At 42.9% G+C, this 25,782-nt stretch overlaps 1 protein-coding gene across 1 annotated transcript in view; it reads right to left on the reverse strand.

The window, feature by feature from the left end:
* LOC143657131 (uncharacterized) overlaps positions 1 to 23,040 on the reverse strand; it is a 145,748-nt gene extending 122,708 nt beyond the window's left edge. Inside the window, exons 1-4 of the mRNA XM_077129172.1 lie at positions 22,934 to 23,040; positions 22,679 to 22,781; positions 12,132 to 14,325; positions 1,085 to 1,143 (exon numbers count right to left, since the gene is read on the reverse strand). Coding sequence (XP_076985287.1) covers positions 1,085 to 1,143; positions 12,132 to 14,325; positions 22,679 to 22,781; positions 22,934 to 23,040 — 2,463 coding nt within the window. The remainder of the gene's footprint in view (positions 1 to 1,084; positions 1,144 to 12,131; positions 14,326 to 22,678; positions 22,782 to 22,933) is intronic.
* Positions 23,041 to 25,782: the final 2,742 nt, after the last annotated feature.

Genomic DNA, 25,782 nt, shown 5'->3' on the forward strand with positions numbered 1-25,782 from the left:
CTGGATAAATTATGTCCTGCTCTTAGAAGTTTCATCCCTTTCAGTTATAAAATCTCAGTGGCCTATTTCTTCATTTCTGCAGAACTTTTCACACAGTATTCTAGTCATCTGCACAAGCTTCTAGGAGTCAAGAAGCCAGAAAGACTGCAAAGGGTCCCATATTTTAATTTGTTATCCCCGTTACATGAAGTATTTGCATCTCAAATACATGCACAGTATAAGCCTCATAGAAAACATGCTCCTTGAAACAGTGGGGGAAAAAAACACTGTATTTTTAATATCGAAACTATGTTAAAATGTGTTCATCAGAAAAAAATCATCTGTACGTTATCCATTTATTTCTACATCGATGGGCATCTATCTACACACACACAGACACACACCAAAACATCCGTTCTTTGTGAACTTATGTGATATTTCAGATCTTTGAGGATTCAGCTGGATATTTTTAGCCTTTCATTTTACTTAGCATTATGAACTTCACAACTTGCAATATCTTTACTTTGTGAATGTTTTGCTTTTTATTTTGGTGCTTAATGATGTTAATATTGCATATTAGAATTTATAAAACCAAGAGTATTGATATAAGAGAGCTGAAACACCTGGAAAAGGCATGGCTGTTTGCCAAGATTCCCACCTGCCTTAGAGCATTTGTTTATATCCATAATTACAAATAATCCACTTTAAAGAGATTTTCACTCTAATTGCCACAATGCTATTAAAGCAACCCTAGCTGGGATTTGAAAAATAACAGGCTGGTACGACGGTGGCTCAGTGGCAGATTTCTCGTCTACCATGCCAGAGACCCGGGTTCAATTCCCAGTGCTGCCCATGCAAAAAAAAGCACAAAAAACAAAACAAATTTTAAAAAAGCCCTGAAATTCTAACCTGGCTTGAGTAAAAACTGCATCTCAGAACTTTATCAGCCTCTTCCATCTACCATGTCCCATACCTGTGCAGTTAACAAATGCTTTTCCTACTCAAGAAAGCACCCTCCCTTGAAAACACAGGGACTATTCCAAATTTTTAAAAATAACAATGAGATCATGATGTTGATTATTCATGCAGTACATGGCCTGGGTACCTCAGTTTCTCTCTTCACATCTTGAGGCACATTCTTACAAAAGAATTTCACCACAGATCCTAGAAAAAGAGAAGAAATTTAGCACATAAATCCAATCAGAGGAAACCAAACAGCCACATATCCCTCAAGTCTAATAAGGAAATATCCCTGCAGCTCCAATGAGACCATAAATAACCACATTTAATTCAAAGAAGGGAAAAGCTGTCCTAGGAATTTGTGCTAAGTCAGTGGATTTCAAACTTTCAATCACCAGGAAAAACAATTTGCTAACAAGGGCTCTGTGCCAATTTGAAACTGTTGTGTACTCCAGAAATGCCAGGTTCTTTAATGCTCATTTAATTTTGTAGGGTGGGATTGTTTGATTAAGTTGTTTCCATGGAGATGTTACACACTCAATTGTGGGTGTGACCTTTTGGTAGATGGAGATGTGACTCTACCCGTTCAAGGTGGGTCTTGATTAGTTTACTAGAGTTCTTTAAAAGGGGAAATCATTTGGAGAAATCTCAGATGCAGAAGCTTGGAGAACAGTTGCTTTAGGGCTGGCAGAGACATAGATGTTTGGAGATGCTTGGGGTGCTGACAGAGAGAGCAGATGCCTAGACATGGGCAGGGCCCAACACACATCACCACGTACCTTCCCATGAGCTGCTGAGCCAGCCAAAACTCAGAGCTGTGTCCCGGTGGAGTAAGTGAACGCCCACAAACATTTGGAGAGGAAGCCACTGGCTTCAACTGGCTGAAAGCAATGGAACCATGAACAAGGACCAGCATATACCAGCCATATGCCTTCCCATGTAACAGACATTGGCCTTTCTTGAGTCAAGGTATCTTTTTCTGGGTGCCTTAGTTTGGACAATTTTTATGGCCTTAGAACTATAAATTTCTAATGTAATAAATTCCCTTTATAAAAGCTATTCCATTTCTGATACATTACATTCATTCTAGCAGCTTCAGCAAACCAAAACAGGCTCCAGAAAAAAGCATGGGCTTTCAGTGGACAGAGGGGTTAGAAACACTATAAAGAGGCTAGAGAGAGCCAGTCAGAGAGAGGGAGTACAGGGGAGGCCGACAGAAAGGTGATAAGGAGTAAGGTCCTTTAAGCTACTGCATGGATTTGGCTTTAACTTCTGGAAGGGGAAGTCACTGGATGGCTTGGAGCAGAGGAATAACATATTTCTTTTCTTTTTTTTTTTTTTTCACTATTGCTGCCATGTGTAAATAGCCTATGGATGGGGGCAGTGGGCAGTGGGAATGCAGGGGGCATGGTCGAAAAGCAGGAAGACCAGCTGAAAGGCTGTTGAAATAATCCAAGAAGAGATGATGGTGTCTTAAACCAGTGTGGCAGCAGTAGACACAGTGAAAGAAAGGAGGAGCCACGGGTTACTCCAAGATGCTGTCCTGCGTGCCTGGCAGAGGATGTCAGATTTGACAGCACTGGGGAAGACTGCCAAAGGAGCAGGCTGGGGTGGGGCGAGGGGTCAGGAGTTCGACTGGAGACATTGTATCTTAGTAACAGTAAGTAAAGAGTTATCATCAGCCCCCACAATTCCCTGGTCTCTCTCAGAGCGGTTTCCTTAGACAACAGAATTCAGATAAATGAGTGACTCTGCACCTGTGTTGGGGAAGCGGTAGGTTGGCACATGGGCCTTTGGCCTGTAAGACCAGGGTGACATGCAAGATTGATGGGGAAAATGAGCCGCAGCTCTTCTGTGCCAAGGTGACCCATGCACACCAAAGGTCTCGTCCATGGTAGCCAGAAAACACCTCCTCTGTGGGACGAGGGAAAAGAACTGATTCTTGTGTAGCTGCTAGATGTCATGATATGATGAAGATTCTGTGTCTTTGTACCTTTCCATAAAGCTATTAAAACATGATATTAGATTAAAACCTCCTAGTGTCTCATAAGTGTGATACCAATTTGAGCCCGTAACCACAGCTATGCTGCTGCTATTAAAAAAAAAAAAAAAAAAGCTGACATTGTAATCTCTCTCTGTCAGATTCCTGCAGTGCCATAACTGGGAGGGGAAGAAAGAAGTGTTAATTATTGCCTCCCTAGAACTCTGGCTGTGATATGTGCAAATCAATCTTTATAGTAACTCAGAAGGCAAGACGTTAACTGCAGACCTGGAAATTCAATGCCGTCAGATCAATTCCATCTTTACTCAAAACCTTGAAATGATAAAAAATGATCTAGTTCTGTTCCTTTAATGAAGAGCCCAAGGTTCCCTAAACAGGAAGAAGGAGCTGTGATCCTTGTCACTAAAAGGACTGAACAAAATAGCCAATGGCAGAAGCCAAGGTACAAGCTGCATGAACACCGGTCCCTTCCACTTCTGGAACTCACTGAGAACAGGCGTTGCTTTACCACTTCATGAAACATCTCCTCTGTCGTTGTGTAAACACAGTCCTCAAGAGCCACAGAAAGACTCATCTGAAGACAAATCCTTGCTGCAGTTCTGATGGGCAAGTTTATCTGTTATCACAGAGTGCTGCTAGGGTTTGGGCCTGGCACATCCACTCTGCTCAAGTGGTGGCAAGAAGATGAGAAGCAAAAGCACATTATAAAAAGTAATGCCATTGGCACCGGTTGATGACTCTGAAATAAGTAATTCAGGGAGCAAAGTGTAAAGATTGTTCCTGAAACCAAAGATTTCAGAAGCGCTCACCCAAAAATGATTTGATCATGCTATAAGTTTGAGAAACACGGACCTAGTTTCCCTTTCTTCATCCCTGCTTATCTGTTCCTCCAGGTTTTTAAATTTTAATTTGGTCTGGCATAAGCAACTGTTCTTTCTTCCTTTCTGTCCGCCTGACAGATCTGACCACTTTATTAATTCCTTGGCCTCCTACCAACAGCAAAAGCTGTGGGATAAATCTCAGTGGAAGGTCTCTCTTCTGCTTCAGCTGTGCTTGTTCTTGAAATGTTTTGAAATCTATGGCAATAAAAGTGCAGAGAAACAAAGTGATTGCTTGACAGTGGCGGGTGTTTTAAGCTTGCATGTCAGAGATAATCGACTTTTGGAAGTTCTTTTGGATATCTCCTTAACTTCATCATCAGCACTGTAAGATCTCCTCTCCCCTTTAAAATTTTCCCATTGGTGAACAAATAATGGCTATTGTGCACTGGTCTAAAAGATGCTTCCAGAAAAAATGACTTCTTGCTGACTCTTTGGACCATATTATTTGTACACTTGAGTAATCACAGTTCATGTATATAACATCAAGAGTCTTTATAAGATTTCTTAATAGAATTGCCTGAAGACACATAATTTACGCACCATGAGAGGCACTTGGATTCTATGGCTTATAACATTAACGACAACTCAACAGACCTCATTCCTTTCTACTGCCTAAAAAATGCAATGTCAACAGTTCTGCCCCTTTCCTTGTGCATAATTCAATGCTTTTCACTTTCACACTCTGTGTCCTTAAATATGGACAGACCACCATGCCAGCTGCCCAGATGGCAGACCCCAGAGAACAGCCCCATTTCCTTAACCCACTGGCCCAACTAATGTGGCACCACACGGAGACAGCGGGAAAGGTTTTTGTTCAAGAAGCCAATTCCTGGGATGATGGACGACCTCTGGGTCCCTCCTAGCACTTACCACAGACCATTTGCCTAAGGTCAACAGCATTTCAGGCAGTATGAGCCCCACTTAATAGGCCTGGGAAACAAGACTGTGTTCTAGTCTCAGCATGCCCCTCCACAGAGGACATTTCAGCTCCCCATGCTTGGGGTATCACAGGATCCTGAACAGCAGGGATGAAGAAGACAAAGCCAAAAAGGGTGGCAAAATGCAGAATGCATATCTTTCAGTTACCACTGAATTTTAAAAGTTAAAAATAGATTGGGAAAGGGGTAAAATGTTCACCTATGGTGTCTTCTTTTTAGAAACAATACTTTACTATACAATGAATAAAATCCTTAAAAATATTTTGACAATGAAAGAAGCAAGAGAATTGTTCCAAAAGATACCTCTGCTTACAGATATATGTGTCACAAATGTCAAATGACTGTTTTAAGCAATGAAAGCCTTCTGTCCCAAATTACCTTTGTTATTAGTTGCTATTTCACAAGTATTTCCAAGGCTTCCCACAAACAAAATAAGATACAATGCTCCTCAAAAATCTGGCAGGATTTTAGGTAGGGAGACAAAATGGATTGCACATCTGGAAGCTGGAGGCTGAGAAGTTATCAAAAAAGAAATCTTTGACTTTCAAAAAAGTATTTGACATGTGTCAATTTCATTTTCCTACTAGAGATCTGTTCCACAGAATTACATATTTTTAACTACAGGAATGGATCTGTCTGTACACAGCCATTGAATGGCTCACACTGCCACAGCTTGTTTGCAACAGGGATTGCCAACGTGGGTAAGCAGCATGTTGTGATAGCATCGTCCACTAGAGGCCAGAATGAGACTGTCACGTTCACACTCAGTGCTGCTGAGGTCCATTCAGATTCCAGCTGAGTTTGCTTCAGAATCAAATGCAAACTTTGGAAGAAATGAAGCAAGAGAATGTCAGTAAGTGACAGCAAAAGTGTCAGTGACATGCCCAGTATGATGCATTTCTGAATCCTCTTACGTGGATTTCCTTCCACGTCCAGATCAGTGAGCAAACATAGGACATCAGTCAGCAACAGTCTGACATTGTATTGAAGACTCAAACGTGGGAATAAGTGTGGACAGTTCCTTCTAGAACTCAGGGCTAGAGGGAAGATAAAAGCAGGTAGGGCACAGGTGTTGGTAAGAGAGAAGCCAAGACACAACTGTGTGGCAAAGCTGCGAGACTGGAGAGGAGAGCAGAAGCGTGGCAAGGAAAATAAATGTCTCTTCACTTTCTGGCCAGGGCTATGAGACTAGCCACAACCTAAAAGTACACCAGTGGGGAACTGCCTAAACACTCAGGGCACACATACCATGTGGAATACAAAGCATGGGATAAAATAAGGTAGACCTGTTTGTTGATATGGAAGAAAGACTGAGACATGGACATGTCTAAGTAAGAAAGTAGTAGATAGTATTTGTGTTAATTTGCTAAGAATATGTCTGTGTGTGCACATGCACATACACACACAAAATTGTCCTGAAAAGATATTTTTTAAAAATACCAAGAAGGGGCGAGCAACTGTGGCTCAGTGGCAGAGTTATCACGTGCCATGATAGAGACCCGGGTTCAATTCCCAGAGAAAACAAAAAACACACACCACGAAGGCTCCCAGTTAGGGCCCTTGCACTGGCCAGTTGCTGTTCACAAAGTCCTTCCCTAGCTTTTCCCATGAGGTCTTTATTCAATTATCGGTTCAACAAGATGCCCCTGGCCACCATCTTTAAAGTTGCAATCCCAACCCAGCCTTTCCCATTTGGCTGATTTATTTTCCTGCAAAATTTCTATCGCCACCGTAAAACCTTAAACATTTTATGGCTTATTTATTTGTTTTTGTCCATTTCATTTTCCATCTCCCCTATAGGGAATGGAAGCTCCATGAAGGGCAGGGGGGAGGGTTTGTGTGTTTGTTCACTGCTGTATCCCAGTGCCTAAGGCAGTGCCTGCTTGTGGCACGTAAATTTGTTATGTGCTTTCTTTAAGTCATGTCCAGGTTGGTTGTGCCCTGAAGTGAGAAAAGACAGACATTACCTAAAGATACCAAGCAGAGGAGACTGAGGGGAAGTTGCCATTCTGAAGATGGCATCCCATTGACTCGCCCAGAGGTGGCAAGGAATCAAGGAGTCAAGGTAGACGCTGGAGCTTTGTACTTAGTGGCTTTTGCTAGAATGTGCTTAATTCACGTTCTAACCAGGGAATGCCACTACTCATAGTGGCAACTATGCTATGAGTAGTTGGCGTTCACCTCTGTAGAAAGGCCATCCACTTCAGCCAATGACACAGGTTCGGGAGAATCTTGGAGAAGCTAGGAAGGAAGGACACCTGCTAGCAAGTCAGATCAGTCTAACCCACTCTAGCTGTTGAGGGTTCCTGCAGAGCCCTAACTGGAATGAAGTTCTCCTCCACACAGCCTCCTCCATCCAGCCTCAAACTGCACCAAAAAGATGCAGCAGGGTGTCAAGTGACAGCCAGCACAGGATTCCTAGCAGGGAGGAAAGTAAACTTCTATCATCCTATTTTGCTGAAATAATTTTAAATTGTGCCTCAAAAGTAGAGAATACCAGGGCACAGTCACATGAACAGTTGTGCTAATTGGACATATTAATAAGATTTTTTTTCTACTTCTCCCTTCCTAACTATAAACAAATTGTCTCTTAAAGCTCTAACTCTATAAGTAAGGAAGGAAAATTACTTGGTACAACTTCATGCTTGGTTTCTGTTCACACCAATTTATCGAGTGTTTTGTGTTCCATTTTAAATATTTTAGGTCTTAAACACACAAGCATATACAGTAACATCCCTCTCCCCTGGCGATCAGGTGGGTGTCTACTCCAGCACATTCAGAAGCCAGACCAGAGCATGGATGGAACGCGCTTACACGACACTGCGTCATCCAGCACTCTGCTCCTCGGGCTTTCATTCAAAGCCCGATTAACTCTCGTTTAACATGTAAGATTAACAAGTATGTTCAATTAATTTCTAAATTTAAAGCAGATTGGAAGGAGAAGGATTTTAGAAAACAGACATTAAGACAGCTGCAAAGATGCAGTGATGATGATAGGAAAAAACCCCACAACTTTGGATCATGAATATTCATAATGCAGATTTGTAAAATACTAACTAAGACCAGCATATTTTGATATGGTAGAAGGCTTTCTAATATATTTTAGAAAATTCTTAGCTAAAATGGCTTTAGAAGAAAGCAGTGCTTAAAAGAGAAAAACATACTTATAGGACTATTCTCTCAAAAGAACCCAACTCAACTCTTAAATCTAGCAAAGTTGAATTATTATACATATAGAATTCATATATCTCATAGATAATTGACAGATTAGATAACTAGATGATAGATAAAATAGATAGATGTATAGATGACAGATAGATACAGATAAGATCGATAGATGATAGATGGATTAGATTAGATTAGATAGATGACGGATAAATAGGTTAGATAGTTAGATACATAGATAGATAGATAGAAAGACAGACAGATAGGTGATAGATGTATAGCAAGCCACTAAAAATGAGGATAGGTTCCAACAAACTTTTCATTTACCTCCACATTTATTTACTTATTTATTCAATAAATATTTTTGAGCATTTTAATACCATCGCGTGCTGGACAGCTTTGGTCCTGCCTAATGAACCCTCCTTACATAATACTTAATCAACTTTCATATAAGTTCCTTAAAGGAGAAAACCAGGGTGCCTTGGAGCCAAAGGGCAAGTAGGCCAGCTCCAGTCTGAGAGTGGGGGCATAGTTCAAGCTCAGACCTGAAGAGCGTGTATCATTCAAGTAAGTGAAGGGCTGGTGGTGGGGAGGAGCTCCGGGAGCAAGTGCCACGCTTCAGGGAAGGGAGAGAATGATCTGCAGTAGAGGAACTGAAGAAGACCCTGTGACTGGAGCAAAGAGGGTAAGAGGCAGAGGTAGAACCATATTAATATGTTACTATGGTTAATCTTTCCCCAAAGGGCAATAGCAATCCATTGCAGAGTGACCTAAGCTGTCTGGAAAAGATCATTCTGACAGTGTGGAGAACAGACCCAAGTGAGAATAGAGTGCTTAAGAAGGGACAAGATAGGAGGTTATACCTCCAGGGGAAAGTTGATGGTAACAAGAGATTAGGATGAAGAAAAGAAGCTAGATTCAAACAACAACAATATTTAGAGGTAAAAACTGCCAGGGATCTGGAGTTAGAACAAAGACATAGATGATGAGGCAGAGGTAGGAGACAGGGATGACCTCAGGTTTCTGGTTTGCGCAGTTGGGAAACACCAGCATCAAAAAACATGCAGATGTCTTCACGGTGAAATACAGTCAACCAAAAGTTCACAGTCACGGGCGGGCCGCGGTGGCTCAGCGGGCAAAGTGCTTGCCTGCTATGCCGGAGGACCTCGGTTCGATTCCCGGCCCCAGCCCATGTAACAAAAACGGAGAAACAGAATACAATAAAAACAAGAAAATGTTTAAAAATGTTTCCCTTTCTTCCTTCCTTCCTTCCTTCTATCCTTCCTTCCTTCTCTCTGTCTTTCCTTAAAAAAAAAAAAAAAAAAAAAAAAAAAAGTTCACAGTCACATTCTAGGGATGACATTCAGAGCAACTGGAAATCTGAACAGAATTTTGTAGGAAATGAAAGAATTTAAAGCTATTGTGATATGGATATGGGCAAGAACTGTTAAGAAATGTGGTATTTGAAGATTTACAGGACTGAAGAACAGTTGTTTAGAAAGGAAGTGATTGTAGGGATTCAAAGCAAGAGTTCTTTTATCGGACCCTAGGTTTGGACACTGGCTCTGCCTCTTAGTAGCTGTGTGATCTTGGAAAAGATCTTCACGTCTCTGAGCTCAGGAACATCCATAAAATTGACTGCTGGGAGGAATAAATGAGATACTGCATGCAATGTGATGGTACGCATGGAGTAAGTACATAATAAACATTCTGATTAGTGGTGATGATGATGGTGGCAATGAATGACATGGGACTGTTTTAAAAGAAGAGCAAAAACACATGCCAAAAAGGTCTGATCATTTTAGGATAGGTTTGGATGCATCAAATAGCCATATTATTAATATTACTTTTACTAACTCTATCTTACATGTTGTTAAGTAAAATCAAATGTCTGCCTGCAGTGGGCGTTGCCAGGACAGACCCCTTTTCGAGAGAGGGTTTTCCAGAAGACAAAAATAATAGAGCTGCAGCAACTTTCTGACAGAATAGAACAACAGTTACACCCTACAGATAAGCAACACCTAGTGATCAATCTGTTTCAGTCCAGGAGAGAGCATTTATCAGATGGGACATACCTTAGTAACTAGTGTAAATCTCTGTAAGATCCCCCTATGTAAACTACAAATTTAACATCTGCCAATAAGAAAATTTCCATGCTAGTTGTCATGTTCACCTTTTAAAAGTGTCCCCTTTCCACCTCCTTACTGGAGCTCCCTTCTACTTTTTGGATGAGATGCTGCCCAATTCACTCAATAAAGCTGTAGTTAAAATAAATCTTTTAACCACGTGCATCACACTTTATAAGTTTCAAAGCACTTCTATATACTTTCTTCATTTATTTCCCAACACATAATATTTCAAAGTAGGGAGGGCAAATACATACCCATTTTGCAGATGTGGAACTTTGACTATGTAACTTAACCAAACCTACTCAGTTGAAAAGGGGCAAGCCATGACTCAGACCTAAGTCCTTTGACTTCCATTTCTATATTACATTCCTCATTAAGGATCTCAGGAAAAACAAAACAAAAACAGAAAACAAAGTTTAGGAAATCTTCGGAAAAGTTTGCTTAAGGAGACACATCTACAGGTTTCCTATAACCAAACACAGTATGAAATCTGGACAAGAATTCTTGCTCTTTTAGAAACAAAGCCAAGGAATACAAAGGGACTGGGTGCAAATGTCATATGGATTGAGTTGCTGGATGAAGTCTGAACAAATTTTGAAGTAAGTGAACACAATATATCTTCTTTTGAAGTTGTTTCCATGACTTGCAACCAAAGAATCTTCACTAATATATTCAATGACATCGGATAACTCATCATTCCCTTAACAAAACCCAAACATCCTACCTCTATGACTGTGCTCATGCTATTTCCACCAACTGGAATTCCTTTTCTAACATGTTAAACTTCTATCCATACTTCAAAACCCCCTTGCTTATTTGCTAAATATTTAAGGCCTTCCCTGACTCCACCAGTACAATTACTTTCCTTTCTTTTGATTTCTAAGCACTGTTTTTGTACTTTGCTTACGGAACTTCATACACTGGAATAACTGTCTGTTTTTTCCTTTTGCATTTCTTATAGCTCTCTGCCTATTATCTTAGATAGATAGTAGAAGGTCTTCACCAGACAATTAACTTCAGTTCTTTGTATAAACTAGAATACTAACTAATTTCTCAGAAGACAGCCAAGGCGGATTATTAGCTATTTAAATGTTAATAGTATATGACAAAACAAAAGAGATGTCAAACCTTAACTTCACATCTCTGTGTATATAAGATGAACACATAGCATTAGATATTTCACAGTACCCTCCACAGCAGGGGATTCTGGACATCATTTTAGGAGTAGGAGAGCATAACTTCCTTAAAAGTATAAAATATGAAGTTGCAAAATCTTCATTTTTTATTATTAAACACATTGATTTTACTTTGCCAATGAACTGTCACTCTCTACGGATGGAAAGCATTTTGCTCAACCTCCCAAATCTTATAAGAATATTAAGTGCATACTTTGACAAAATGTGTCTTACACCATTTCATATATCAGCTGTTTCTCAAAATAGCCTTAGAATGCTGTATTTTCCTATTATTTATCATGAATCATGTAACCTAGTTCCAAAACACAAGGAAATATAAGGAATTCAAGTAAGAAAATATTCTTGCGTACGGATTTAGCAAGGTATTTTAAATTCATAACCTGGGCTTGTTCCATAAAATGAAAATGAAATAATCATTTTCTAGCTGCACAATACTCAAATTGGAGAGGCAGATTCTATTTTCTAATCCTTGGTTATTAAAATGTATTTTAGATGAAAGACATAAAATGCTGCAAACGACAAGGCAGCAAAATGAATAGTATCATCACACTCACAGAAAAAGCAAGCATCTAAAAGATATACATTGGACCAGAAAGATGGTGGAGAGTTTACCTTTCAGAATAACTATTTTATAAAATTACTTCTTATTAGCTATTGGCTTTCATTCTGCCAAAATTAAATCAATATTTGCATAATATCCAACAGCTTAAATGCTATTCCAATAATTTTTCCCAATTTTGTATTTATGGAAAAAGAGGTCATAAAGCAAATATGTGATGAAGCCAGAAGTCTGTGTCTCATTCCCAATGGTACAGGACATTTTACAAGTGCCAGTAAATTAACTGCTCATGAGGGGTTTTTTGCTCACTTTCGTTTCATACCATAATTGCCTTGAGGTTTCCAAAAGCTGGTCTCTTGCAGACCTCCCTCTTCTGCACAGCCTTGTGCTTGTGGATCGGTGTCTCCCTCCCCATCCATGGCTACATCACTCTCACACTCATCCTTCCATCCCTTGGTGTTCCTATCCAGGCCGGCCCCTTTAAACCTGCCTTTCCCTTTTAGAGAAGTGATCATTGACTCAGATTCAGACAGCCCAGTCCTCTGGAAAGGCAGAGAGGAGTTCTCCTCTTCCGAAGAGTGACCCCTGATCTTGTCCAGCATATGCAAATAATAGACATATGTCTCCAGTACACTCCAGGAAGGACCATCGCCAATATCCTGGCATGGGAAGGAGCCCTTCCGAGCAATTTTGGAAATGCCTCTGGAAATATGGTGACTTGAAGGTACTGTCTTTTCCTTTTGCTCTTGAGACATTTTCCTGGTGATCACTTGGTGTGTCTGCACAGACAGGCTGTGTGCCCCAGCTGGTGATGATTCACTGAACCGGGAGCTGTGTGAATCTGCAGCAGGTTCATGGAAGACATCAGAGTCCCAACATTTATGTACTAAAACATTCTCTGAGGGATCCTCTGAGGAATTTAGCAAAAGGCTGGGAACTTGAGGGGCTGAACCTTCAGGATGGGTTAGATCCAGCTGCCTCTGAGTTATGAATGGAGGGCTGCCTTTAACCAATCTCGGGACACTACTGCTTTGGCTGCCTCTTGGTACTCTCCCTAGAAATGTCCCTCCTTCTCTCTCCATGGTGCCACATTTCCACTTATTTTTACTGTGAATATGAGAGTGGGGGGACCCCAAGGAGAACTTCATATGGTCTGATTCCTTTCCCCTTCCTTTGGAGCTGTCACAGGGGGATGTAAATTGCACTCTGGACAGTCCCTGTTTGGGGACTGCCATATGGCGGAAGCCTCTGGAGCTCTCTACCTTGGACTCTTCCTCAATGTCCTTGGGTGTCCCTGTAGGTGCTGCTCCTCTGAAATGTCCTCTCCTGTCTGCCTCCAGGGGTGTGTCCCCAGGGGACGAAGCATCACTCTCCAGCATTGTGGTTTGTGACACTGGTGTGCTATCATGTGTGGAAGATAATGCAAACCCTACAAACTCTTCACACTTCCTACCTTGCACTCCCCTTCTAAATGTGCTCTCACTATCCCCAGAACCATCCAAACACTCTTCTTCTGAGCTGTCACTCAGTGGAGTCCAGAAGTAACCATTTCTGGGCGGGCTCTGTCCAGTTTCCTCTAAAACCTTCCTCTCTTCAGAAGTGTCTCTGATTTGTGCCTGAATCCTCAGTCTCTCAGGAAATGTGTCTTCCTCATCTGGGTTCTGAATACGTGTATTTCCTGCTCGATCACACTTTTGTTGAGCAGAATCTGTCTGCTTAAAACTATTAGCAGGGGACCCAGCAGCTCTTCTTTCCCTCTCATTCTTCACTGTAGTTTCTTGACACCCATGAGACTGCTTGCCAAGAAAACTCAACTTCAGAAAGGAATGTGGAAATTCTGAAGACAAGTCCATTTCTGACAAGTTCTCTGGGGGCCTTAAAGAGAAGTTGTGAAGGTCTATTCGTGGGCTGGCCTGGTCTCCTCTGAGCAGGGGTGAAGAAACGGATGATCTCAGATGGACATCTTTCTGACTACCTACAGCTTCTGCACTTTGGCAAAGGTTAGAGTGTAAGTGGCCTAAAGACATTCTGGGACTCTTCAACCCCTGCTCTTCTGGAGAGTTGGATAAGAACTTTTGCGCCCAATTTATAACATGCTGCAGTTTCTGGGTCTCAGGTACTGAGGGATCAGCCAACATTTGGAAATCCAATTCCATGGGGCAGCTCCTTCTCCTGTGCCCCTCTCCAGTCATCTGGCCCAGGTCCTGCTCTGCTTCTCCAGGAACTACCTGGGACTCTTCATGGACTATAGGTTCCTTTCCACTTGCTGAATAGTGAGGTGATTTCTGCAGGCTTCCCAGGTTGAAGTTCTGATTTTCTGAGTGTTTCCCTTTGGTGTCTTGGGAAGCTGAGGACACTGGTTGGTTGCCAATTTTGGAAGAATCACCCTTGATGATTCCAATGCTTTTGTAGTAAGCTACACGCTTAGCTCGTAGATCCTTTAGGTCACAGGTTTGAGGGGTGTCTGCCTCATTCCGTGGAGAATGTCCAGTCACTGTTGGGGGTGAGGGATCCATCTGCAAACAAAAAGGTGGGACATTTACAAAAACACCCCATTAATGATACTTCTATCTACATTGTGGCCTTACCATGCCCGCTAACATCCAACAACCCCATTAACATTTCACTGAGTACTGGAGGACAGTTTCGTAACTGCAAGAGCAGGTAACTGAAGCAGCAAGGGAAATGAAGAGAAACTTCTCCATTAGTATTTTATTGCACTCAGCCAAGTTAGGGTCTCAGTCACTGAAAAAGAAAGATTAGTTTTGTCTTTCAGTAGGAAATATGCCAGTTAAGTGAATATAATATATAATATGACTTTTAAATAAGGTGAGCCTAGTTTATTTCAAGACTTTACTATTTAATGTTTTTTTTTACCAAGTATATAAGCTATTTTGACTTTTATAAATGGAACAGGGATTTTTGTTTTTCAAAAAAGAAAAGCCTAGAATAGAAGGAAGGAAGAAGAAGACAAGGAGAGAATATTCAGAACCACTCAGTTCAAACACCTCATACCAATTTATCCTTCCTACGTACTCTGCCAAAACCTGAGATACAGGACAGGAAGATGGAGAGAAGGCTCCAGATTCAGCAGCAAAGCCAAAAAGCCTCAGGGTCAATTGTCAATCTAATATGCAGATCATCAAAACTAGAACTCTGGCAAACCTGTGCTTTAAAACAGCCACAATAACAAATTAACACATCAGAGTCTTTTATCCTTCACACGGGCCAGGTTTTTAAGACTAAACTTCTCCTTCTCCTTCTCCTTTCTTTCTTCCCCTAAATCACATATTTCTCTCCTGAGGCACTTCCAATAATTTGAAAATTACCAATTAAAAAAATACACCACTACACAGAGATCTTCTACCCCACATGGTCAGCCCCTGGAAATTTCTGGATGCATAAAGAAAGGAATGCATACATGACTGATAGTGATAAGAGATTTAAGTCCTATATTTGCAGCAACTTTCCACAAGATCTCTGCTTTGATCTTGTCCTTGATCCTAAGAGGGTGTCAGATGTGGTGAGGTTCAGAGAACAGGGATTCATCCAGACACAGAACTGCCAGACGCCAAGCCAAGGCCAGAAGTCAGGTCTTCTGGTCCCAAATCCAAGGCTCTTTTCGACTCCATTGTGAATCACAAGTAATGAAATGTGTCCTCTGCATCTCTCAAGGTGCTCAGTGGTGAGCTCTCCACTTTGGGCTCAGAGCTGCCCCTCTGGCCACAGCTCCACGAGAACCAGGACATTCTAAAGTGGTTCTTTCGATGTTAGAAAACAATCACTACCATTTTATTATGGAGGACTGAGTAAATAGCCATCTCGAAACTTCTCACACCGCTCTCCTCAGACTTAACCTGACTCTGCGTTGGGGCTAAGAAAGTCTTTCCCAGACTTCGCCTGATTTCTTGGAGTATTCATTTGACCTTGTCAGAATATTCCCCAATTCAAAATGATTCTTTCAAAGCGGTCAGTAGCCACTCCATGCCCTGGTCTAAAACTGAGATTTCTCAATGCAGTTGACATTTACTGAGGCCCTATTATGTGTTGTGCACAGGAGTCTAGAGCTGGGGAGAGATGAGAGCAGACAGACATCTGGTATATGGCTGTTTAGTGGAACATGCTGCTGATTCTAATTTTAGCCACACACCGCATGGGAACTGGACCCCATTAGTTTTTGTGGGGTTACTTTTCCTACAAGAAATCTAAACATAGCACTTATAACTTTATATGAGCCCTTCTGAAGATTTCCCGCACAACCCACAGTGTACAACTTCATAAGCCCCCATGTAACATGTCTTTCTTTGAAGTGCCTCTGGTTCTAATCAACAGGTGCTTCTCCTAGCTTCTCCACCAGACCCCTGCACCCCTGCAGTTTAGCACCCCAGCTTCTCACACCATCCCTTACTGGGGATATCAGATTTAGTCTCAGCTTTTTCAAGCCACCCTATCCAAAGGTCTCCCCATTTACTGAAACTTAGCCTATTTAGACACATAACTCAGAGAGAGGGGGGAATTAATACCCGTTCTTCCTGTTGGATGAGTGACATGTGTGATGTTAGAACTACAGGGTCGTGGGGGTGTCTACCAGAGGAGAGCACTTCAACAGCCGCCTGGAGCGATGGCATCTCAGCTGAGACTTGAAAGCCATACAACAGTTAGCCTGGCCAAGAGGAAATAGGGAAGAATGTTTCAGGCGGAAGGAACAGCATGTGTAGAGGCTTCCAGCTGAGAGAGATTTTAGCCAGAAGAAGCTGGCTGAACCAGGAGGCTGCAGACCCCTGGGGGCGGGGTAAGTCACAGTTGTCACAAGCAAATGAAGAATCCTTTTGTGAGCTACAGGTCTCTGGAATAATAAACAAACACCGCAATTCATAAAATACAAAGTCCCATAAAATTACTCCTGACCTCAGAGAAACAATTTGACATTGTATTTTCCCAGTCTGTGGGTCCTAAACACATAATGACTGTCATGTCGGTGGTTTGGGAAGAAAATTGTTTACATTCACGAAGGTCATTTCCATTGACCTAGCCTTAGTCTTCTACTCTTCCCCTTCCCCAATGCCTTGGAATGTCCTCAGATTGCACTGGACTCTAAGTTCAACAAGAAATCGATCTCATAAATAAATGCATTCCTAGGGCTACTAAAGGAAGCTAAATTATAATGCTGAGACTAAATAACACTGTATGGGCATCCCTTACCTTTAAACATGTATCTGTGTACACGGACAAATAATTTCTAGAGATACCATGTCTGTATCGTGGCATTTTTTGCATCGTGGCATTTTTGCATCATGGCACTTTTGAGGGAAGTGGGAGAGTTTATAAATAAAAAAGAAATATTTCCTGGAGTATTTTCTAGTTTAAAAGACACAGAGCTCCAGGATTGCAAAGGGTTTCAGAGGCCACAGCAGGAGGGACTTCAGGGGAGACAGAGGGGATAGCAGAGCTGCAAACCCTCCACACACTTCAACCAGAGCAGTTGCACTACATGTCAGATGTGAAATATCCTCATAGCAAAGGGGTCTACTGCGGAGAAAAACGTGTGAAACCCACTGGACAACATTCTTATTTTGCAAATGAGGAAACTAAGGCTTGGAACAATGAACCTGGTCAAGGGCATCGTGACTGATGGACCCAGGACCAGGTCCGTGTCTGTGCACCGTAGTGGAGTTAGGCGAGGAGAGTTCCAGGACCATTCGTTCTGGACCCCCACCCACCTCTCACCATTCCAGGTCACCGCGATCACCTCGTTTGCCAACTACAGCCTTTACTGATTGTACCAAATTATGTGCTGCTTGTCTAACCAGGCCTATATTGTTTGCTTGGATTATTATTGTTTAAATTATCTAACCTTAAACAAGGTCAATTTGTCACAACTCAAGCTTACAGAAAAGTGGCAGGTATGGTATGAATAGGATAACCAACCCTGTGCCATCTGCCTGGGACTGAGGGGTTTCCTGGACACAGGATTGCCAAGGCTAAAACTGGGACTGTCCCAGGCAAACCAATACTCTTGGTCACCCTAAGTCGATGAACTTTTCCCTCCTGAGAGTAAGTTGCTGACCTGAACTCCATTACCCCTGAATGCTTTAGTGTACATTTCCTACAAAGAAAGACATTCTCCTTCACAACTTACAATGAATACAACCAGCAAAAGTAGGAAACTAACAATAATTCATTACAATCCCATTCAAGCTTCCCCAGTTCTCTCAATAATGTCCTTTGCAGATTCAGTTCCAATCCCGATATCACAATGCTTTCTAGCTTTAGTTCCAATTTTAGACTCAGTTCCAATTTGCATTTGGTTGTCATGTCTCTTTAATCCTTTGATCTGGAACAGTTCCCCCAATCTTTCCTTGACTTCAGGGATGTTATCTAGCTTTTAAGGAAGTCACACGTAGTTGCTCTACTTAAGGCCAAGTTCCGTCAGAGCACATATGGTATGAAATGATTTTTTGTACATTAGAACACCAAGAACATTTTTATTCATATGGAAGGTGCTCCATAAAATAACTAGTGTGATGGTTTGAAATTGTTGTGTACCCTAGAAAAGCCACGTTTTTTAATTCTCATTGAATGTAGTTGGGGGACCTTTTGACAAGGTGATTTCCATGAAGATGTGTCTCCACCCATTTAAGATGAGGCTGCTTACTGGAGTCCTTTAAGAGGGAACCATTTCAGAAAAAGCTTCAGAGCCAACACAGAGGGAGATGTCTGGAGATGCAGAAAGAAAATGACCTTGGGGAAGCTCTCTGAAAACCAAAAGCCAAAGCACCTTCATGCGTTCCCAGCCACATGCCTTCCCAGCTGAAAAATGTGTTCCAGACCCATCAGCCTTTCTTGAGTCAAGGTATCTTTATCTGGGTGCCTTAGTTTGGACATTTTATAGCCTTAGAACCACAAACTTGCAACTTAATATATTCCCTTTTTAAAAGCCATTCTGTTTCTAGTATATTGCATTCTGGCAGCTTTAACAAACCAAAACACTGGTCAATCGACATTTGTAAAGTCTACTTGTATAGGTAGTCAGGAGCACACTGGGATGTTGAATCGATTTTTCTCAGCGACACTGAAAACTGCCAAAGAGCACGAATTTAACACTCCAGCAAAACCGAAGCATGGGAAGACTCTCTCCCTCAGTTCCTGACTTCTCACTATTCTCTTTCAAAGCCAAGAGCATTTCATTCTAGGCTGGCACCAAGAGCCTCAGCAGCACTCAGAAACTGATACACTGGGTATTATCAGTGATATACCGGGTATTATTAGTCCCAGCAGAAATTATCCTGAGGGGCATTTATCATATCATCATATTTTTTATCCATTTCTAATTACATTGCACATTGCCTTGAATTGAACTTTTTTTTTTTGTCACAATGAGATTAGAGTGTCATGAGGATCATGATTAGGGAAGAATAACTTGGCTTTTATCTAGGCCAATTGCACTTGTTAGAGATGGACACTCAGGGCCAGAGCATAGGACCACAGCCATGTCTACAGGCACTAAGTGGCCAAATTATGATGGATCTATGGCTTTTGACCCCAAACCCAGTGCTCTTTCCACAGCTTTCTGACTGAACAATGACAGCATGAAGACATACCCACTGGCAGGAAGTTCACTGGCAGAAATTCAGAAAGCAGTAACTTAAAAGGAAAAGTACAAATCCTTGGAATATATTAAAAATCACGGTTGAGTGGGATCTATGGGCAACCGTGTCATCATCATCATTAACACATACCACTTAATATTTTGAAAACAGAGGTGAAGAGAGGTTAAGTAACTTGCCCAGGGTCACACAGCTTATAAGTGGAAAAACCCAAATTCCAGTCTAAGAGACCAGCTCCAGGGTTCATGTTCTCAACTCCTGGCTATACTGCTTCTCACTTTTAATTATTTATTCAGTCCTGCATTGAAATAAGCAATGCATAACTCAAGTGTGTGTTTTAGATCCCAATTGACAGGTGATTAATTCAAACACAAATAGACTGGCCTGCCCATGGAAAAGAAAGCATATGAGCCTAAACAGGACAAAAAAAAAGGCTTTAAAATTAGGTTTGCAATTATTAAAAGAGCATTGTGTAGAAGTGGCAATGTCAGCATTTTGGCGTAGATAAACAGATATTTGCTTAATAGGCCTCCTTCTAATTCCTTGTTAAATGCCAAAATTTTTCCTGGACTTCAGCGTTTCATTATTTCAACAGCAGTTTCTTGCGATCCACTGTGAACTTTGCAGACTCGAACCTTACCTCCTAGCCCCTCTTCTGATTGCAGTCTGCTCATGCCATCTACAAAATAAACAAACAAGCTGTAGGTTTTCCACAGCTTGACCATTGTTAGCCTTAAAGGCAGGCAGAGCAGAAATCAAGGCAGAGGCAAGGTATGGTTAGCACAAAAACTACTGACATAAAGTGGGACAGCAAGGAAGGGGGAAAAAAGGGTGGGGGAACCACTGGCCCTTTCCTCCCTTCCCTCAGCATTCCCTCCTGTCTCGGTACCCCTCCCCCTGCCTGACTTTCTCAAGCCCACACCTTGGCCTGACCACAGCATCAGCCAGGCCAAACCCACCGCGCCCATCATGGATGAAAAGGACACCTGCAGGGGTGCACAAGGCATTTACCCACCACCTCCACCCATCCCTGCATAGCCAGTGGCACTCCACCCCACTGGGAGGGTGACTACCATCCACCCCTCCGGGCTGGCCTCTTGGCAGCCAGTGACCCATCATCACAGGGTCCATGAGGACCTACAGTTCCAGCTTCAGGCCTGCCCAGGTAAAGTACATCTGAAGCCAGGTAGGTGACTTCTGGGGTCTCTCATTGCCATGTCCATAGGGGGGACCCATGGAAACCTGGCAGCTGCTCAGCCAGTGGGAGCCTAGGGAGGCCAGAAGAAGGAGCCTCTGGCAGTAGGAGCTCCCTAAGCTTCTCCTTGTAAGGAAGCACCACAAGAAGACCACATTGCCTACACTTCAAGAGGAGGGCACTGCTAATTCCACCTTAGAACATGTCCACAGAAGAAGGGCTGAGGGACTCCCCAGCTCTAGGGAAGAGGACCTCTGGCCCAGCCAGAGATTTTCCTGACACACTTTGTTCCACCGTCCCCTCCAGGCATTGAAAGAAGAGGGACTCCAGTGAAGAGAGACCTCAGACTCTGTGGGCCTCAGACCATGTGGGCACAAAAATCCCAGCAAGGGACAGAAATGCCCCCTGACACCATCACAAGGGGGGCCGTGCCATGGACTCTCTCGCCCATGTGACCATCATTTGGGACATTTATACCACATCACCGGGCAGGCCCAGTTGGAGACCTGGGCTTCAAGAAAGTACCAAGACCACCCAGGAGACAAGTGCATTTTTCGAAAACTGTGCAACATATGTATTATTTGCCTGTGGCACCCCCCAATGAGCTGTATTCAAGAGTCTCGCCCTCACACAGCAGGTCATCTAAGTCCCACTTTCCAAAGCTCTGTTGCTGGGGTTCCAATTCTAACTAAAAAGTCCTTCCCTCCAAGGGGAATAATGAAAAAATAAAATTAAAAAACGGGGGGGGGGGGGGGTGGGTGTCAACTGAATGGAAGAACAGAGAACAGAAGTGTGAAGAGGTACCTAGAAACATAAAAGGCAAACCACATGCACCCACATGCACTCTGATAAGTGATTAGAAAGCAAAATAAATTCTTCTAGAAAAATAAACCAGGAAACACATTGCACGTCTAAAAAAATCACCACATATTCAGGAGAAAACCTTTCCTTCCAAATCCAACCAACTCCGCTGCTAGGTTTTCAGTGCTTACATTACAGAAAAGCAAAAAAACAAACAAACAAAAACAATCTGCAATTCCGTCTTAACCAAGCCTTTGATGGACAGAACTGATAGATAACCACGCCCTCCCACCCCCCCAATACTCTCAGACCTTAATTTAATGTAGAAACTTCAGGATTTCCTAGGCCAGGATCCAGGTGAAAGAACAGGCTCCTCTAAATGAGTGACTCTCTGGTACTTTATTATTATTGCATGATTTCTGTTCCCTCTTTGAGCCTGAACCTCCAGGCTCCGTGGTAGAACCTCCACCCTCTCTTGTTGACTGAGTGAAGAGCAACACACCTACAGTCAAATTTTCACTTTCAATTTTTCACTTCAAGAAACAAACCACCTCCCCCTCGGACAGTCCTCCATCATTCTAAATGCACTGGCAGGCGGTGTGGTAAGTGAAAACTGTGTGGACTCTGGGGTTGGGCCAACAATTCTGGATTTAAATCCCAGCCCCACTGCAAGCTGTCAGTGTGTCTTTCTCGGCAAGCAGCTCAACCAGTGCCCTCATTCATAAAAACAAAAAGAAAAAAAAAGGTGAGACTTAACACTACTTTCTCATCAAGCCTTCAGGGGCTCCTACCGTGTGCCAGATAAGAACTTAATAGGGATACAGATGGTGTGGAAGTGTGCATACAGTTGGGAGGGGGACAGAAGCTGACAGCCCACTGGGGCAGTACCTGACCGGCTGAAACATGCTGCCCAAGATGGAAGAGCACCTTTGGGGGGTAAAGTCTAAGGGCTGACAACCAGAACAACCAGGAGGTGAGCGTGTCCCCAAGGAGAGTTGGTTTGAATAGTTATTAGGGCTTCTGAGAGCTGAGCTCACACCCACATGCTTTTGTGAGCATAGCCTGCGGTTCCTACCTGGGCCTGGTAGAATCGGACCCCTCCCAAACCTCCCCCCTCCCCTCCCCACCATCTGGGTTGGCTGAGGAGGCACAGCAGGCCCGGGAGAGAAAGGCAGGCTGGACAGGAAAGAAGCGGACAGGAAGCCCGTGGTCCGGGTGCCACCTCCGTGTGGCAGCTTTCTGCGCACCAATGCAAAAGCCACATACCTGAGTGTCCTCTTCTTCACAACACCACTGCGGGAAGGTAAACTGTCGAGGCAGGTAGACCTCGTGGATTCTTTCAGCATGAGAGTCAATCTGAAGAGCCAATCTGAAAGTAAAATGTAAACATAGTCCTAGAAAGACCTGTCATATATATCCCGCTCCCCCTCCCCTCTCAAAAAAGACAAAACCCTTGAAGCTTAATTTTAAAAAGAAATGGGCAGAAGTACTTAAATCAATAAGTAAAACAATAATAATAACTTAGCCTTAGCCTGACTGTCCTGGAGGAGAATTCCCCTCCTCCGCGTGGGGGAGCCTTGGAAACACTGCAGGAAGGAGAAAGAACGCGGCGCGGCCGAGGTCGCCATGGAAACCGCCGCGGGGGCGGGGCAGCGGCGGGAAGTGGCTGCCCTGGCGACGCCCGAGTCAGAGCCGCAACTGCCCGCCGCGAGAGCGCAGAGAGCAGAGAGCAATTTCAGTGTTCCCGCGATCCGCTACAGAAATAGAAAATTGCTTCGCAGTCTAGGATCTCCAAATTTGCCAGGTGACCAGAACCACCTGACACAGACCCCAGCTTCCCACTCCTGGCCTGTTCAATCAATCTCCCCTGCGAGGACAGAATCTGGATTTAACCAGGGGTTTTAGAGGGCCGGGCAGTTGGGAGACACTGGTTTTGCCTGTTCTTTTTTCCCAACATCTCCTCACCCGCACTCCACAATGGTAAAAGAATCCACCCTCACCCCTGCCCCATCTCCGAACACTAATTTCCTCGGAGGCTCTCGAAGAGGTTCTTGGCTCTAGGAATGCGAAATCCCCTAGCCTACAGTCCCTTGACATAGCTGGAGGTGTGACTGCTTTTTGAGGATTTCCCACTGGGAGGCAGCCTCCTCCTTCGTTCCTACTCCATTGGCAAAGCAGTGATCCATGGGATGTTACACAGTGGATTCTGGCTACAGCTTCATTAATACAAGCACATCTAGAAAGTAGAACTTGGATTAGAGAGTGCGGGTGCCTTTGGAGGTGCGGGGCAATAGTTAAGCCTAGGACTTTAAATGTCAGAAACTCTTACCTCCAATTACTGGTCTACACGTTGGATTCAGAACACACACACACCAAAAAAACAAAACAAAACAAAAAAAACACCGAAACTTGCAAAGGAGTAATGTTCTTGTTGAGAGATAGTGTAAATGCATTAGATAACAATTTCTGAGCCCCTTTAGCCTTATCCTTTCTTGGGCAAATTATTATTGAGCAGGTTTCAGTGAAATTGGGTGAGGTCTCAATGAGGCAGACCACCCCCAGCCCTGACTGTGCTTGAATGCGGGGCCTGACCCTAAGGAACTTGAGCCTTACCTGGCCACCCAGGAACAGAGGCAGTATGGTGGTGAGATGGGAGAGAGCATAGGTTCTAATTAGGAGCCCCATAGTATAATCCTTCCTGATTGTTAAAATGAGACCTGTAATATTTGCCCAGTTTCCCTTACAGGTTTGGGCAGGCTCAACCCAACGGAGCAGAATAATGTATGGGTCTCTAGTAATTGATGAATTTATCATGGCTTATTATGATAAACTGTTTTTAGGTCCGATTTCCATGCTATTACATGTGTGGCATATAATAAATAAGAGCAGTTTGTTCTGTATTAGCCTAGAATGTACTTCCTCCAATTCAACTTTCGAATCATGAGTTACTAGTAAAAGGGGGAGATGAGGAGGGGAGTGCTGGATTGATCAGGGCCAAATGGGCAGAGAGTAGTATATCCCTTGGAGTAGTAAAAGTTGATTTACAGAAGAAAAGGGCCCACAGCCAAATGACTGAGTAAAACACTTGATTAAATGCATTTTCTTGACTGAAGGAATTTTTTCAGAGGCTTTAATTAGCTAATGTGTACTGTGACTCTTCAATTTAAAGATACAACATGCACCATTTCCCACATTTATTTCCCAGGGAAACTCTTTTTCTAAGAGTGACTTACAGAGCAACAATTCTCAAGAGATTCTTTGGAAAGCACTAAAATGTAATCACAATAACCTTTCCAAGAAGTCTGTGTAACGTGGACTCAGTATGGAGCTGGCAGAACACTTGTGTTTTTCAGCACGGTAATAGCAGAATAGATTTGGGGCTGCCTTCTTTGGGAAGAGGGATGAGAGTGGTCATTGGAAACAGAGAGGGTAAAGAATTAATTTAGCAAAAACGACACTAACATCTATGTTTCAGGTCCTTCACATTCTTTAGATCCTCACAACCCATCCCTAAAACAGATTTGGGTTACTCCCATTTTATAGACAAAGAAACTGACACTTATGAGTTCCTGAAATACCATGCTGCAGATCATGTAGACAAGAAGTGGTAGGCTGATATTTGGAACCACATCTTCCTTAGAAGAACCCAAGGCTGAGCACTGGGAGAGCCAACAGCACTGGGAGAGAAGAACCAACTTCATTCTCTTGGTCCCCTAAGTAGTTGATGGTGAAAACATGAAAGTAGGAGCAGCTCTCAAAAAGCGAGCAGAAGAAAACCCCTATCAGGCTTTTGATGGTAAAGCAGAAGCTACCCTTCAAAAGATACATGTTCAGGAAAAAATTGGGAAGTTTGTTGTGCTGCAAGTTTAGTTGCAAATAAAAGAAAACTTTAGTCAAGCAAAGAGGCAGAGATCAAAGGCTGTTCAGTCCTGCTCAGATAGAAAGGAATGTCCTAGCAGAGGATAGAGTGCATGCTTTCCTCTTGTCCTTGGAGGATTGTGCTATCTATGGAAATCTCCCTTAGAGGAACACAGGCTCTTTCCTTCAAGCTAGAATTAGCATATCTGTGAAAGGATTTAGCTAAGTTTAGAGATCTACTGGTGGGGGAAGAACAGAGGCAACCCATGTGGACTCCAGAAAAGGAAGCTGTTTGCACCCAATTTAAATTTGATCTGGAGACCTCAGGCCAAACTTTTGGAAACGTAATCTTCTGGCAAGACCGGTGGGCTGGAGGCCAGAGATCTGATAGCCACTCTGTTTAGAGAAGCCAAAAATCAACGCAGTTCAAAAGAAGACTGACATTTAATGTTGTGGGGCCAAATCAATGAACCATGCCAAGGGTCCTCTGGCATGGCCAACAGCTGGTCAGG

The sequence above is a fragment of the Tamandua tetradactyla genome, chromosome 2, assembly GCF_023851605.1.
Source record: "Tamandua tetradactyla isolate mTamTet1 chromosome 2, mTamTet1.pri, whole genome shotgun sequence".
Lineage (NCBI taxonomy): Eukaryota > Metazoa > Chordata > Mammalia > Pilosa > Myrmecophagidae > Tamandua > Tamandua tetradactyla.